At 40.0% G+C, this 13,274-nt stretch overlaps 1 protein-coding gene across 1 annotated transcript in view; it reads right to left on the reverse strand.

The window, feature by feature from the left end:
• Nucleotides 1-13,274, reverse strand: part of KCNU1 (potassium calcium-activated channel subfamily U member 1) — a 141,596-nt gene that overhangs the window by 13,198 nt on the left and 115,124 nt on the right. The window contains exons 23-26 of the mRNA XM_087856319.1: nucleotides 10,869-11,093; nucleotides 9,288-9,474; nucleotides 3,114-3,185; nucleotides 210-349 (exon numbers count right to left, since the gene is read on the reverse strand). Coding sequence (XP_087712445.1) covers nucleotides 210-349; nucleotides 3,114-3,185; nucleotides 9,288-9,474; nucleotides 10,869-11,093 — 624 coding nt within the window. The remainder of the gene's footprint in view (nucleotides 1-209; nucleotides 350-3,113; nucleotides 3,186-9,287; nucleotides 9,475-10,868; nucleotides 11,094-13,274) is intronic.

Genomic DNA, 13,274 nt, shown 5'->3' on the forward strand with positions numbered 1-13,274 from the left:
GGTTCTAAGGGCCAGACACGTTTTTAATCTTGAAAGTGTGAAAATCTGGCTTCCCTTTCCAAGTAGTTGTGAAAAAAGATGAAATAATGTATGTGAACAAGCTTTTTTAGAAAATCAAAGAGAACTCTGAATTGTGAGGCATTCTCATCATTTCCCACAGCTTGAACCATCCTTTTTCCCCTCTGCAAGCTGCACTTAGCTGCACTTACTGTAGCCAGGAGGGAATCCAAGAAGTTGCCAGAAAAGACAGTGCCTGTGGAAAAGGACGTGCTGAGATGCAGGCTTGTTCCTGAGACGGTTTCATCCAGGCCACTCAGCTGTTCAATATAGTGAATATTAGAAGGGTTTTCTGCAAGGCAAAAGAAGAAAAAAGGAAAGAGAGGCAGACAAACTTAAGAATATAAGACTGCCATGCAAAGAAGGCCAAGGGGTGATCACTGAACGAAGAATTAGATGTCTACCCTGGGGTCAATGTGGGATCTCCCCTTACTTCAGCCTATCTATCTATCTATCTATCTATCTATCTATCTATCTATCTATCTATCTGTCAATCATCTATCTATCTATCTATTATCTATCTATCTATCAATTATCTATCTATCTATCTATCTATCTATCTATCTATCTATCTATCATCTATCCTTTTTTCCCCCCAAGTATCTTCCCCCCCTAAACACATGTGTATCCTTTTTGGGTACCTTCATCATCAAGGATATATTCTTGCACCCCCAGCCCAGCTCCTCCAAACAACTGTCTCTAACGTTACCTTTATATAATTTATCTTTCAAACCAGGACACTTTTGGAAGTAAAAGGGGATATTCTCAATAACTGCACTGGGAAAACAGGTATAAATGGGAACATCTGATCACTCCAGTTACAGACATTTTTCATAACACTATGCCATAGATACCCTGGTATTTACTTGGGCTTTTAGAGTTATCTAGGTCCAGAATAAGTTAAAGCAGTACCTCTCAAAATTTAATGTGCATATGAATCTCCTGGGGATTTTGTTATAACACAGATTCTGATTCACTGGGTCTAGGGGTGACAATGGAATTCTAGGAGTCCAGGAAGCTTCCAGATGCTGCTGATAAATGAACTCTGAGTAGCTGGGCTTAGAGAATCCTCCTAACTGGGGCTCATGTAGCAGTAGCCAAAGTAACCATTTGCATGTCTCTACTTGCCCCAGGCTGCAACTAAGATCCCTGCAGGAAGCCTCTGATGGGAATGCAACTGGTCACTGTTGGGAGTACAAACAGAAGCGCTGACTGCCTTTGTTCTAAGACTATTGTTTCAAAAATGTTTAAGTAGAAAATAGCATTGGAATATAGAGATAATATCTCCCACCAGAGCAAAGGGAAACATGCTTACTGCCCATTATAAAAGATTCTGGTTCCTGAAGCCCACGGTTCTTCTCCTATAAAGTAATCCATGGTGGGTACAGGTATCATTTGGCCCTTCTCACATCACCCTGTGGGAAGAAGGTCTTGGGCAAGCAACACAAAATTGATGATACTCTGGCTATGGCCATTGCTTTGAGTAATAAACTGTTCTTTATCTCTGACCCAGTGGTCTTATGTCTTCTGCCAGTGTCCATGAAACTGTGGCAGGTTACCTTGTTGGTTTGCAAGTAGCATAAGGTCTTACTTTCATCCTTCACAGTTCTTGACAGTCATATTACAGATCAAACCAAATCTACTGGGCATACGATGCAGAATACATTCTTAACTAAGATTGGATTATTCTTTAATTCTTTAAATTACTCTATGTTTTTATAAAAGGTGAGAAATGTATGATAATATCAACCCACATTTTTTATGCACATGTATTTTTTTCTCCTTGCATTGCCAACCCACAACATGCTCACATACCCCAGGAGCCCTTGTCCAAATCTTGCTGTGTCATCTTAAACTATTGGCTTCCACTTTCCTAGACATTTTCCTGCATGCCACGTTACATTCTGTACCAAAGTGCTGGCAGTCAGATTTGCAGTTCTCATGTCATCGTGACCCTTTCCAGCCAGCCAAAGAACAAAAAATTGAGTGAACTGACAGATGATTTGTTAGACTAATTTGACAAGGGCTGCCTGGTGCCAGCAAGTCTTTAGTTGAACCAAGCTCTGAGTCCCTGGAGGGTGACCAGATGTACTTTGGGGCCAGTGAGAAGCTGGCTGGTCCCCTCCTGACCACTCCAACTTACATCACAGTCTTCTAATCAACGTCCTCAGTGTATATACACCTTGGGTTAAACATGGTTCAAAAGGACAGAAAAATAAAAATAAAAATAAAATGCAAATAAAAACTGTGGCTGACAGCTTCAGGTTCTAATCCCCTCCATTCCCCTCTTTTGTATCTTCCCCTTTTCTCATCAATTATTGTCATTATTAAATCCCAGTGTGTCCCCTGTTGCCTCCCAAACATATCCCCAAATGCACACAGGCACCCTCCATGCCTTCGGCACCCTTCTTTCTTCAGAGCTCCTCACATCTAGGAAAGTCTCATATGTGTGCATTTTCCGTTAAGGCGTTAGTGAGAGATAACAGCTTGTTCTGATGTGTTTCCATTTTAGAAGAGCACCACTCAGGGCCAGGATTAAGATGACACAAGGGAGACACCTCAGACACAAAATTTAAGGACCCCAGGAGTGAATGCCTCCTTAACATATGAATCCCGAGTGCCTCATTTGTGTCACCCTAATCCCAGCCCTGGTAGCACTACAGGAAAGGAAGCTGCCTGATTTAAAGTCCCATGATAGGTAGCTAAATGAGTATAGTGAGATCCTTCCTAGCAGTCCTCAAACTCATGGCCCCTCCCACAGATTTCCTCCAAACAAGACTGAGCCAGTTCTTGGTCTCCCTTTCCTGATAACTGAACAAGAGGAAGAGGCAGATGTTATTCCTGCACCCTGACACCCAGATATACCAGGCTCTGCTTGATGATGTCAACAGTGAGATAAAAACCCAATGTAATGTCCGGTCAAACACTTAACGTTTTTCTGGGCCCCATTCTGATTCCTCAGTCCTTTGACTGTGGATTTTAAAAGGAATCTTAGGACATCAATTATGGATGACAAAGATTTTTCCTTTGCATTTTGTCCTTGAAACACAACTCACTCAGTTCGGTGAGGATGGGGATTCTTCGGTATTTTGTTTTCTCAGAAAATCTGAAGTACTCTGAAGTAATTTCTGTGGACACAGACAACAACAAAGAAGAAAGACGGCTTACAAAACTTGGCAAGGGTGGAGAAGCACACCATGTAAATTGGTGCTTCATCTTTTAAAAAAATTTTTTTATTAATAATAATTTTTTATTATGTTAGTCACCATACAGTACATCCCTAGTTTTTGATGTAAAGTTCCATGATTCATTACTTGCATATAACACCCAGTGCACCATGCAATACGTGCCCTCCTTAATACCCATCACCGGTCTGTCCCAGTCCCCCATACCCCTCCCCTCTGAAGCCCTCAGTTTGTTTCCCAGAGTCCATAGTCTCTCGTGGTTCATTGCCCCTCTGTTTACCCCCCCTTCATTCTTCCCTTCCTTCTCCTACCAATCTCCCTGCTATTTCTTATGTTCCATAAATGAGTGAAACCATATGATAATTGTCTTTCTCTGCTTGACTTATTTCACTTAGCATAATCTCCTCCAGTCCCGTCCACGTTGCTGCAAATGTTGGGTAGTCGTTCTTCCTGATGGCTGAGAAATATTCCATTGAATATATGGACCACATCTTCCATTCGTCTGTTGAAGGGCATCTTGGCTCCTTCCACAATTTAGCTATCGTGGATAGTGCTGCTATGAACATTGGGGTGCATATAGCCCTTGGTGCTTCATCTTAACAAAGTTACTCTCATGTCCAAATCCTTGTTTTTTTCTATATTTAGGGGAAAAATTGGGGCCTCCTCAGCATCTCTGTTTGAGAAGTGGTTTGTGTGTATGTGTGTGTTTGTGTGTATGTGTGTGTGTGTGTGTGTGTGTGTGTGTTTTAAATGGCACTTCAAGTGAACTATAAAAAAGGCAAAACTCAGCCAGTGGTTGCTTATTGACCACATTAGTAAAATATGATTATTCTCTGTGGAGTGGCAGTGCTGGGTGATGTCACAGGCAAGCAGTGCCTGAATCCACATCCATTTGTTTGCAGAATTTTCAGGAAACCATGAATAAATGGGGGGGAGGGGCTGCTCCACCAGTGCTTCTGGAGGCACTACAACTGGTTTCTGACTCCTAGTGCTCTTGGCCTCTTGGAAATGTTCTCTGGGTATTCAGGTGCACATGAAGCACTGCTCATGTCTTCTTTCTTCTTCTACAGAATTGGCTGCCTCCCACCCCCGGTTGGCCTGCCTCTAATCCTGAATGCTTTAGGAGTTCCTTAAAGATGGGCAGGGTGTCACTTGGAGCCTCTGAGCTTTGCTTTCAGTTTACAGACAGCATGCCCTCCTGCATGAGGAGGTAAAGCCCTTCACTTTCCTCTGTGAGCCTCGACTCCACAAGATAGCAATGTCTAGCACCAGCCTGAAACACAGTGCTACCATGCAGGGAACCATGGACAGGTTCAAAACCAGGCAAAACACCAGAGTTTTGGTCTCTAGGCTAAACTAAAAAAATGTAAAGAATGAAAAGGGAAGAGAGAAATGGGGAGCTGGGGTCCACTTAAAAAAGAAACATACACATAATGATCTCTTCAGAAGTGATGCCTTAAACCTGTTTGTTACCTTTCTTGAACATTTCTGAGAATGCTGTGTAACATGGACACACTACTGTGAAAGGCAAAAATTCTACTTATAATTAAAATTCCCTGCTGTCCTGGAAGACACTTTGCTGTTTACTGAGCCAGGCACATGGGAGGGGACGGAGTGAGATTGCGAGTGAATAGAGATGACAGTGGTGGTAAGATAGGCTGACAGGCAACAGGAGGGCTGCTGAGAAGGGGACAGGGGAAAAGAAATGACCCAGAAGGAGATTTTTTTTTCAGAGGGAATGCTATATATTACAATATTTACCAGCTTCTCCCTCTCCCCAAGATGTTCAGTAAAAGAGGCACTTCTTGTTAATGCAGAGTAGAGCTGAATATATTTCTGAGAGCTGCTTAAATTCGGAGTCATGCTACAAGGTGGATTCGGGGTAAAACCTCATGCTCCACAGGAAGGTCCCAACATATTTGGTTTATAGTTAGAACTGGCAAGGGCCTTAGGAATTTAGTAAACCTTCCAACTTCAGGTTGGGAGGTGGAAGACCAGAGGGCTAACCTTGTTCAGACAGCTATTTAAGAGGAAGGCTATATCACGGCTAGAGATCAGATATCCTAACTCATCGGTAAATCTTATTTGTAATAAGATCTGAATACCGTCCAACTGTTTTTCCTAAAAAAAGTCTCTGGGATTTCCATAATGCAGGAAGATTGGGGGAACTAAGATTTACTTTATTCTCAGAACTGTGTAAGATGCTTTCTCTGCTCTATGCATGTTTCCTTCTTTCTTCCTTCTGCCAATATTTAAAGAAAGTCTTTTCCATGCTAGGACTGTGAAGAGTCCCTGTCCCAGTGGCAGTCTATGTGATGCAAATATGAAATATTTTCAGACAGTGATAAGTACTGTGGAAAAACCTAACTTTTAGGGGCCAATGACTGATGAGGGAAGGTGACTTTAGATAGGGTCTGAAGAGAATCCTCTCTGTTGTTGGAATGGAGTCCTGGGGGCTGAAGAGCTACCCAGGCAGAGGGAATGGGATAAGGGATCCAAGGAAGGAAAGAACCAGTATAAACAGGATGAAGTAGGAGAAAATTCAAACTCCCTACTGCCCTGCAAGACCCCAATGTGATTTTCCTATAATTGTCATGGGTCACGTTATAAGGTTTGAAGTAGGGAACTGACATTATCTACTAAATATTTATCAAAGATCCTTCTGGCTGCTGTGAGCAGTAGAAACTACAGACAGATCAGAATTTTACTAGAGTCATATCAAATCTGTGAATTCAGTATATATAGTCATATTACTTTGATCTCAAATGTTCTTATTGGGGGCAGACACATATATAACACTTGAAATAACGGCTTTGGACAGCAGCTGAAGGATAGCAACTGAATTTCTGCCTTAATTCTATCTTGTCTTGTAGAGCAATGGTTAATTTGAATATGTGACAGATCACAGCCTGGGTATATTTTACTAATGTCAATATTTTTGCTACCTAATAGTACATAGTATTATACCTGAAATCTTCCAGTCTGGCAGGGTGTTATTACAAAAGATTGCTTAATTGTAGATTACTACTGTACATTTAAATTTCAGTAGCATATTAAGTTGTCAGACTTAATTACCGTTATATGTTTAGATTATGCCACAGATTATTTAGTTCAGTACCTAGGTTTGCCAACCTGTTCTTCCTGTGACGTGACAAGGCAGCAATTAGAGCGTCACTGGAAAACCTAAAGTTTCCCATGGAAATGTCCAGGAGGGCTGGCATTCTTACAGATCTTTCAGAGAGTCCTCACTCTGCTGTCCCCAAACCACAACATCTCTTGGTGAATCACTGTATGGAATAGCCTTGGTGGTCCAAGTTGGCCTTCATATGTAAGTTTATCGTGACTGAAGATGTCGGAAAGCCCACTGATCCCACAAAGGTCTTACCAGATATGCAAGGGCAAGGTTTCCGATCTTGGTACTATTAACATTTGGGGCCCAAAAGTTTGTTTGTTTGTTTGTTTGAAACTATGTGGGGCTGTCCTGTGCACTGTAGGATGTCTACCAACATCTCTGACCTCTACTGATTAGCTGCCAATAGCATCCCCTCAAGTTGTGATAACCAAAACTGTCTCCAGACATTGTCAGATGACCTCTGAGGGCAAAATTGTCCCTGGTTGATAACCACTGTCCTAGAGGAAAGGAAAGCGAACTGCCCATTGGCTAGTCTTAGGCTGGCGCTCAGCATGCAAGATGTTCTCTGCCTCTTAGCAGAATTGCACAATCCTTTATACTGTCAGTTCTTAGGAAGCATGTATTGCCACTGCCACTTCTTAAGGATGGTACAAGAGGAGTATTAACATGAAATGGGAAGAATGGTTAAGAGAACCAAACAGGCTGTCTGAGGATTGGGAATTTCTATATATAAACTCCAGGTAGATTCCTACAATGCCAGAGTAATTGATGAAATTTTTGAGTAATGATCCTTTGCTCTTCATGAGTTCATAATGTGACTTCACTGATGCTATGGAGCCAGAGAAGCAGACTCTATGCCTTTTGTCAGGTGGTGCAGTAGAGCCTGACTAGATCTGCGTTTCCTGGTTACACAAATGGGTGTGATGATATCCATAAAAGAAATGGTGCAAGGCCTACACAATACATTTTTCTCTAAACTTTCACTTTTATCTTTGGGGAAAGCACCTACTCATACTTCATAATGATTGAAATACTTTGATATTCCTTCATTTTCTTCTGCCTCCTTTCCAATTCTTTCTCCCCCCCCCTCCCTTTACCTTCTTCTACCAGTTCATCTTTCTCCTTTCAGGGAAACCTCTCAACCTATAATAAGAATACATGGCACATGATACAAGTACAACATTGTTTTGTTGAATTAATAAATGAAAGGATTAAAATTACTAGATATAAAGGAAACCAGAATTAAATTCACAGGTTTCTATCTTTCTAGCCTATATGAGATGTGAAACTTAAGTAAAACTAACAATAGGAAGGACAAGTCACCCAAATGATTAACTAGATGGCCAATGTCAGTTTACCCCAGGGTTATGTTATGTGAGCATTTTCATTTGTATATTGATGGTATTGACTTTAAAGTGAATACTTCTTCTCTGTCCAATCATAGAAAGATGTAAGCATGGTGGACTTACACACACACCTACTCACACACATATCTTGTGTAGATCTGAGTGCTAACTGGTAAGCTAAGGATTTATGTGCAGAACACATCATTTTTAGATTTGCTCAGCAGTGATATGGCTCATACCTCCTTAGTCTGGATTTTCATGACAATTTGCTATTCATAAAGTGCTTTGTTATTAGTCTGCTTTGCAAAACACCCTGAAACTCTGGGTGGCAAAAGGGCTTTTGTTGCTTAGGAAGGGTGTCTCGAGAAGCTGGTTCAGTTCACCTACCAAAGATTAGGCTAGATTACTCACTCATTCTTTTGGCCCAAGATCCTTCTATTTTCTTACCTAGCAACAGTGGCCTGGGAGTTAGAGTTCTTTTGGTTTCCTAATTTGATTCACGCACATTTTTATTCACAACCATAATCATGAAGGCCTTGCAATTCCTGTGATGTCTGACCACTCCAAGTTCCATGCACAGTGGAACAGCTGTGCTCAGCAGCTGCACGGCCAGAGGACTGAGTTCCTGATCCTGAGGATTGACACCCCCAAGGCAAATGGCTGGATTGAGGGGACCCCAATGATGATTTACTTTTATTTTTTGAGTTGAAAATCTGTTTTAGATACAGAAAATTCTCCACTAATAGTACTTTCACATTAGGTTGAATGTCTAGTAGTCAATTTTAGAAATAGATTAATGTATACGTCTTTTCCTATTTGGGGGGAGAAGGGAAACCACAATTTTTAGTGGGAATTTACCTCAAACACTTGGGTACAGTGAAATGTGTGGCTTACTGGCTCATTTGCTTCAGTTCATTAGGTATGTGGTAAGCATTTAAGTGACCATAATTGTACTAGGCACTAAGAGGAATACAGAGGAGGAAAAGACCTGATCTCCATCCTGAATAGATCCTGCTTCTCACCATCTCTTTCCAATCTGAAGCTTTAATATGACATTTTTAGTCTATGGAAGTTGGAAGAGACCATAGAGATAGTCTTCTAAAGTTCATAAATTGAAAGCATCTTAAAAGAGTAAAAGAGAATTATACTTCATTCTCTCAAACATAAAACTAGGAACAGTAGTTGAACATCTCTAAGATCCAATGAGAATTGATACTACTACTACTAAATATTATTAATTATAATAATATGCCAATTTCTATCTTAACTAATATTTAGTTAATAAAAAAACAGCACTAAAAATACAGTGATTTTTCTTAAAATGGGAAAACAGTGTTACATGCATTCCATTTAGAAGATAGAAATAGTTTTTCATTTGACTTAGGATTACCAAGGACTTAATTCTCTGATACTTCTTTTATAGGACTCTCATAGTTGGGAGGGGTCTTTGAGGATATCTGATCCAACCTCTCCTCCTCCCCATGATCAAAGCACTTCAGAGAGGAGTTAATTCTCTTTCCTTATTCCATTCTCTCTAGCCTCCTTCTATCAGGAAGTTGTTCTTACGTGATTCTTCAGGTGTCTGGGCAGAGCAGCTAATCCTCAGTGATCCAATGTTGAGTGTGGCCATGATGGTCTCTGTGTCTACCAAAGCTGGGTTGCTTGATGCCTTGGATGAGGAGGATAAAACAGCACACATGCAACATTCCTCTAGGTTGGCTGCACGGAGGTCTTCAGGAAAGAGTGCAGATCCCTAATGAGAAAAAACCCAGTAGAGGAGGGACTTCTCAGATGGAGGAATTTTATGGCATGGTTCGTGGTGATAGCTCTTTGTGGGTGATGCAATTTTTGAGGCAAAGCCTCTCCAGCCTTCACTGACTTGGTTTTAAGACTTAGTTTCCTGATATCTGAACACATGTAGACTCATTGATCATTAATATCTTAGTGTGACTAAATTTCACAGACCCTTTCCTGAGACCAAGTCTGGATGAGCCAAAGGAGGGTGCAGAGGGAGGAGTTTACATCCATTCAGATGATTCAAGTGGTAGAAGTAAAGTAGGGATAACAGTAGGGGTAGAAAGAAACATTCAGAGAAAGGGTAAGTTATGGGTCTAAAGGCAAATTTTTCATCCCCACAATTTTGTATGCTGCTGACCTTTCCTACACCTCTGGCTTAACTAGCATAGTGGTGGTTGCTTCGTTCCCAATTTGATGGAGAAATAGGGATAGATCTTGTCCTGCCTTCAGGTAGCTTAGATTTGAAAACCAGTCATTCTAACACTAGCTGGACCTAGATATTTCTGGTCCTTTCCCTGTTTTCCTTTCTATGGCCTAGAGAAGGATACAGTGCAGAGAACTTTATGGTAGCTTTTTAAAAAAGCAAATGAAATTTGCTCCTTGTGAGAACCATTTTTGAAATTTGAACAATATTACACATTGCCAGCATTATTTCATGAAAAAATTACATGCTTTGGGTGCATTTCACACTGTACATACTTTTTTTAAATCCAGGGTAATAGTGGCATACAATGGCATATAGGTATATAAAGGTTCAGAGAAAATACAATTACAACTAAAATGCCCCATATGCATAATGGATCCATTCCTTAGAAATGTAAACATAATTCATCCTTCTCATACATCTATCAAGGACCATGTGGCATTATGTGTTCCATAAAAGATGTGTCTTCAGAAAAGATGAGAAAGTCAGAGCACAAAGGCTAGCTAGTACCAGTTTAGCTGTGAACATTAAGTCAGAATCAGATTCAGAAATAAGGAGAAAATCTTATTTATATTAAAGACCATAAAATATGATTGTAAACATAAAACATAAAATGTAGTGGCTCTTGGGCATAAACTCAGAAGCCACAATGTCTAGATTTAAATCCTTGTTCTGCTACGTACCTGCTGTGTAAACTTGGACAGGTTACCTACTCTCTCTGCACGCCCAAAGTTCAACACCTTTAAAATCTACCCCATAGAATTATTTTGAGGGTTAAATGAGTTAATATATGTTAAATGCTTAGAACAATTTTTGATACCAGTAAGCACTACATAACTACAAGTTACTGTTTTATTATTATTAATTCTAGTACCATTAGTGTTTCTATCATTATAAATATTCACTATCTATAATGTGACACTTACGGGTAGAATGTATATCTGGGGAAAATTCCGGAGAAATAGCCATTCTCTCTTCAGGTAATCCAGAGACCCAATGAACACAATGTCCTTCAACTCTGGCCTTGTATAGTTGCTCGCTCTCAGGGGCATTACAAAATTCCGAAGCCCCATCAGTGTTGAGGTCGCATCTCCAAAGACACATGCTACTACATGGTTCCGAAACTCATGTTTTGACTTGTCCATTCGTTTCTAAGCATAAGCATGCCAGAGTCTGGTCAGTTTTAAAAACAAGCTGAGAGTCTCTCAAAGAGGGCTCTGTCCCCTCATCCCCACTCTTCCAGGTACATCCATAGGAGGACTTTCATAAGGGTAATGAAATTCTGCAAACTGCTCATAAAATGGAATTTACCTACCATGAGGCAATTATACTTTTTATCTTTCTGTGGAGTTCCTTCTTACTCCACTTTTTAGTCTTTTATTAGCATGGAGTGCATCACTTAAAACTCAGATCAGTATCATTCCTCAAGGTGTGAAACCGCAGAACCAACCATCTTTTACTTTCATTACATGGTTTTGGCCTTGTTTGTGCTATAGTAAGACTCAATGAAAAACTAAAATGTTACAAATTCCATTGATAAATTTATGCCTTCTAGTGAGTCCTGAAAATCACATCAAGTTGTACAACATGGTGCAGTTTTCGGTGGATTTTCATACATATAAAAATACCTATTAATTTGGAACATATGAAATTGCCTTTTTATGGGTCAAAAATGGTTGAATATTGGTAACTTCATATGGTTCAACCTAACATACCAAACTCATTTAACAGATGCTTTTTAGAGTTGAGGAAATTCACTATGCAAAGTGCAGAAAAGAAATGAAAAGGTCACAAAAATGCCATTTGAACCCAAACATTCGAACATGTCACATACTACCATCAGCATCACCGATTATTAATATTTCCTCTATATCTCCAAGTTGAAAGTAATCATATACATGAAAAATATTTAGATGAGCTTTCCCCCACATTCACAGAGACTTTCAAGAGTGATAAATGTAACTTAAAGAAAAAAAAGGGAGAGAGAGAGATGATATTCCTGTAGGAAACTCATTGCAAGCCTTTGTCTGATTTCTTCTAGGGAATGAGTCAGTGTGTTCTCTCGTGGCTCTGGACGGGATAGAAAGAGCACTGGATCTGGAGGAAGACCTGATTCTGTATTCTGCTGGATGACTGTGAACAAGCTAGCCTACCCTCTGACCCTCAATTTCTTTAAGTTTGAATGGTTTAAAAAATAAAAGATAATTCTGTTGAAATGAAATAATATATTGAAAGTACTCATTAGCTGTTGTTCAATGCCTGTTAACGCTGAATCTTATTGAATTCCTAGAGTTTCAGAGGACTCTTGGAAGCTGGTAGAGAACAGGTTAAATGCATGTAGAAGCACTTCATACACGAGTGTGGTCTATATTCCTCAGCACACGAAGACTCAGAATACTTCAAATGGATACATCATCCTGCCCTATGCCATCTTTAGCAGGGTTAAATGACAAGCTTCTGTGAAACAGAGGGTGATAAAATCTAACAAGATAAATAAGTAACATCTGACATCTCCACAATTAGTTTGTCAAATTAGCATATACTAGGAAATACTCCCTTTTCAAAGGGAATTGCCCTGTAAGGGGAAATAAAGCTACTTGTCTGGAGAGTGATGTGAATCTTAACCAAATCTATTAAATAATTGTCTCTAGCTAATCCGATTAGTTTTAACTTGAATAATGAAGCCTCTAACGGTATTTAATGTAACATGCCTGAAGTCCAACGATTGCTCTTCTGAGTAGAACTAAACAATTAGAAACAAGATACATGGCAGAGTGCATTAATGGGCACAGCCAGAGACACAATTTGTCCAAGAAACTGTGGCACGAAACTGTCTCCCAATTGAGAAAGATGGTGGCTTTTGGAGGGAGGGGAGGATGCAGTGTTTGTTCAAAGTAACTTAAATCGAGCACTTCCACTTGACCCTTCTGCAAATGAAACCAAATTCAAAGCCTCCCTGAATTCTGCAATATGGACATTTTCCCTCTATGGTCACAAGTTTCAAAACCCTTAGAATTTCTTAAACTAGAAACCCTTCTAAACGTATCAAAAGACTCAGCTGGTGTTCTGAACTACATTCCACATCAAGTAACATAAAGGAGATATCGATCACAGCAACCTGTCCGTGTGCTTAAGAAATATAGTATAATAAAACATCTGCTATTTCTATTTCTTGGTCTCTTGGACGCCTCCATCTACAATCAACTTCTCAACCTTTCTAAAGATTTCCCTCCCACTGAAAACATGTTTAGCTTCCTGCTCAATGGAATTTATTTTGCTTAGTTTAGGAAAAGACATAATTGCTAAAGTGGTGAATTTCAGCAGCAACCCTA

The sequence above is a fragment of the Ursus americanus genome, chromosome 27, assembly GCF_024610735.1.
Source record: "Ursus americanus isolate L20-20 chromosome 27, mUrsAme1.1.p, whole genome shotgun sequence".
In the NCBI taxonomy this organism is placed as follows: Eukaryota; Metazoa; Chordata; class Mammalia; order Carnivora; family Ursidae; genus Ursus; species Ursus americanus.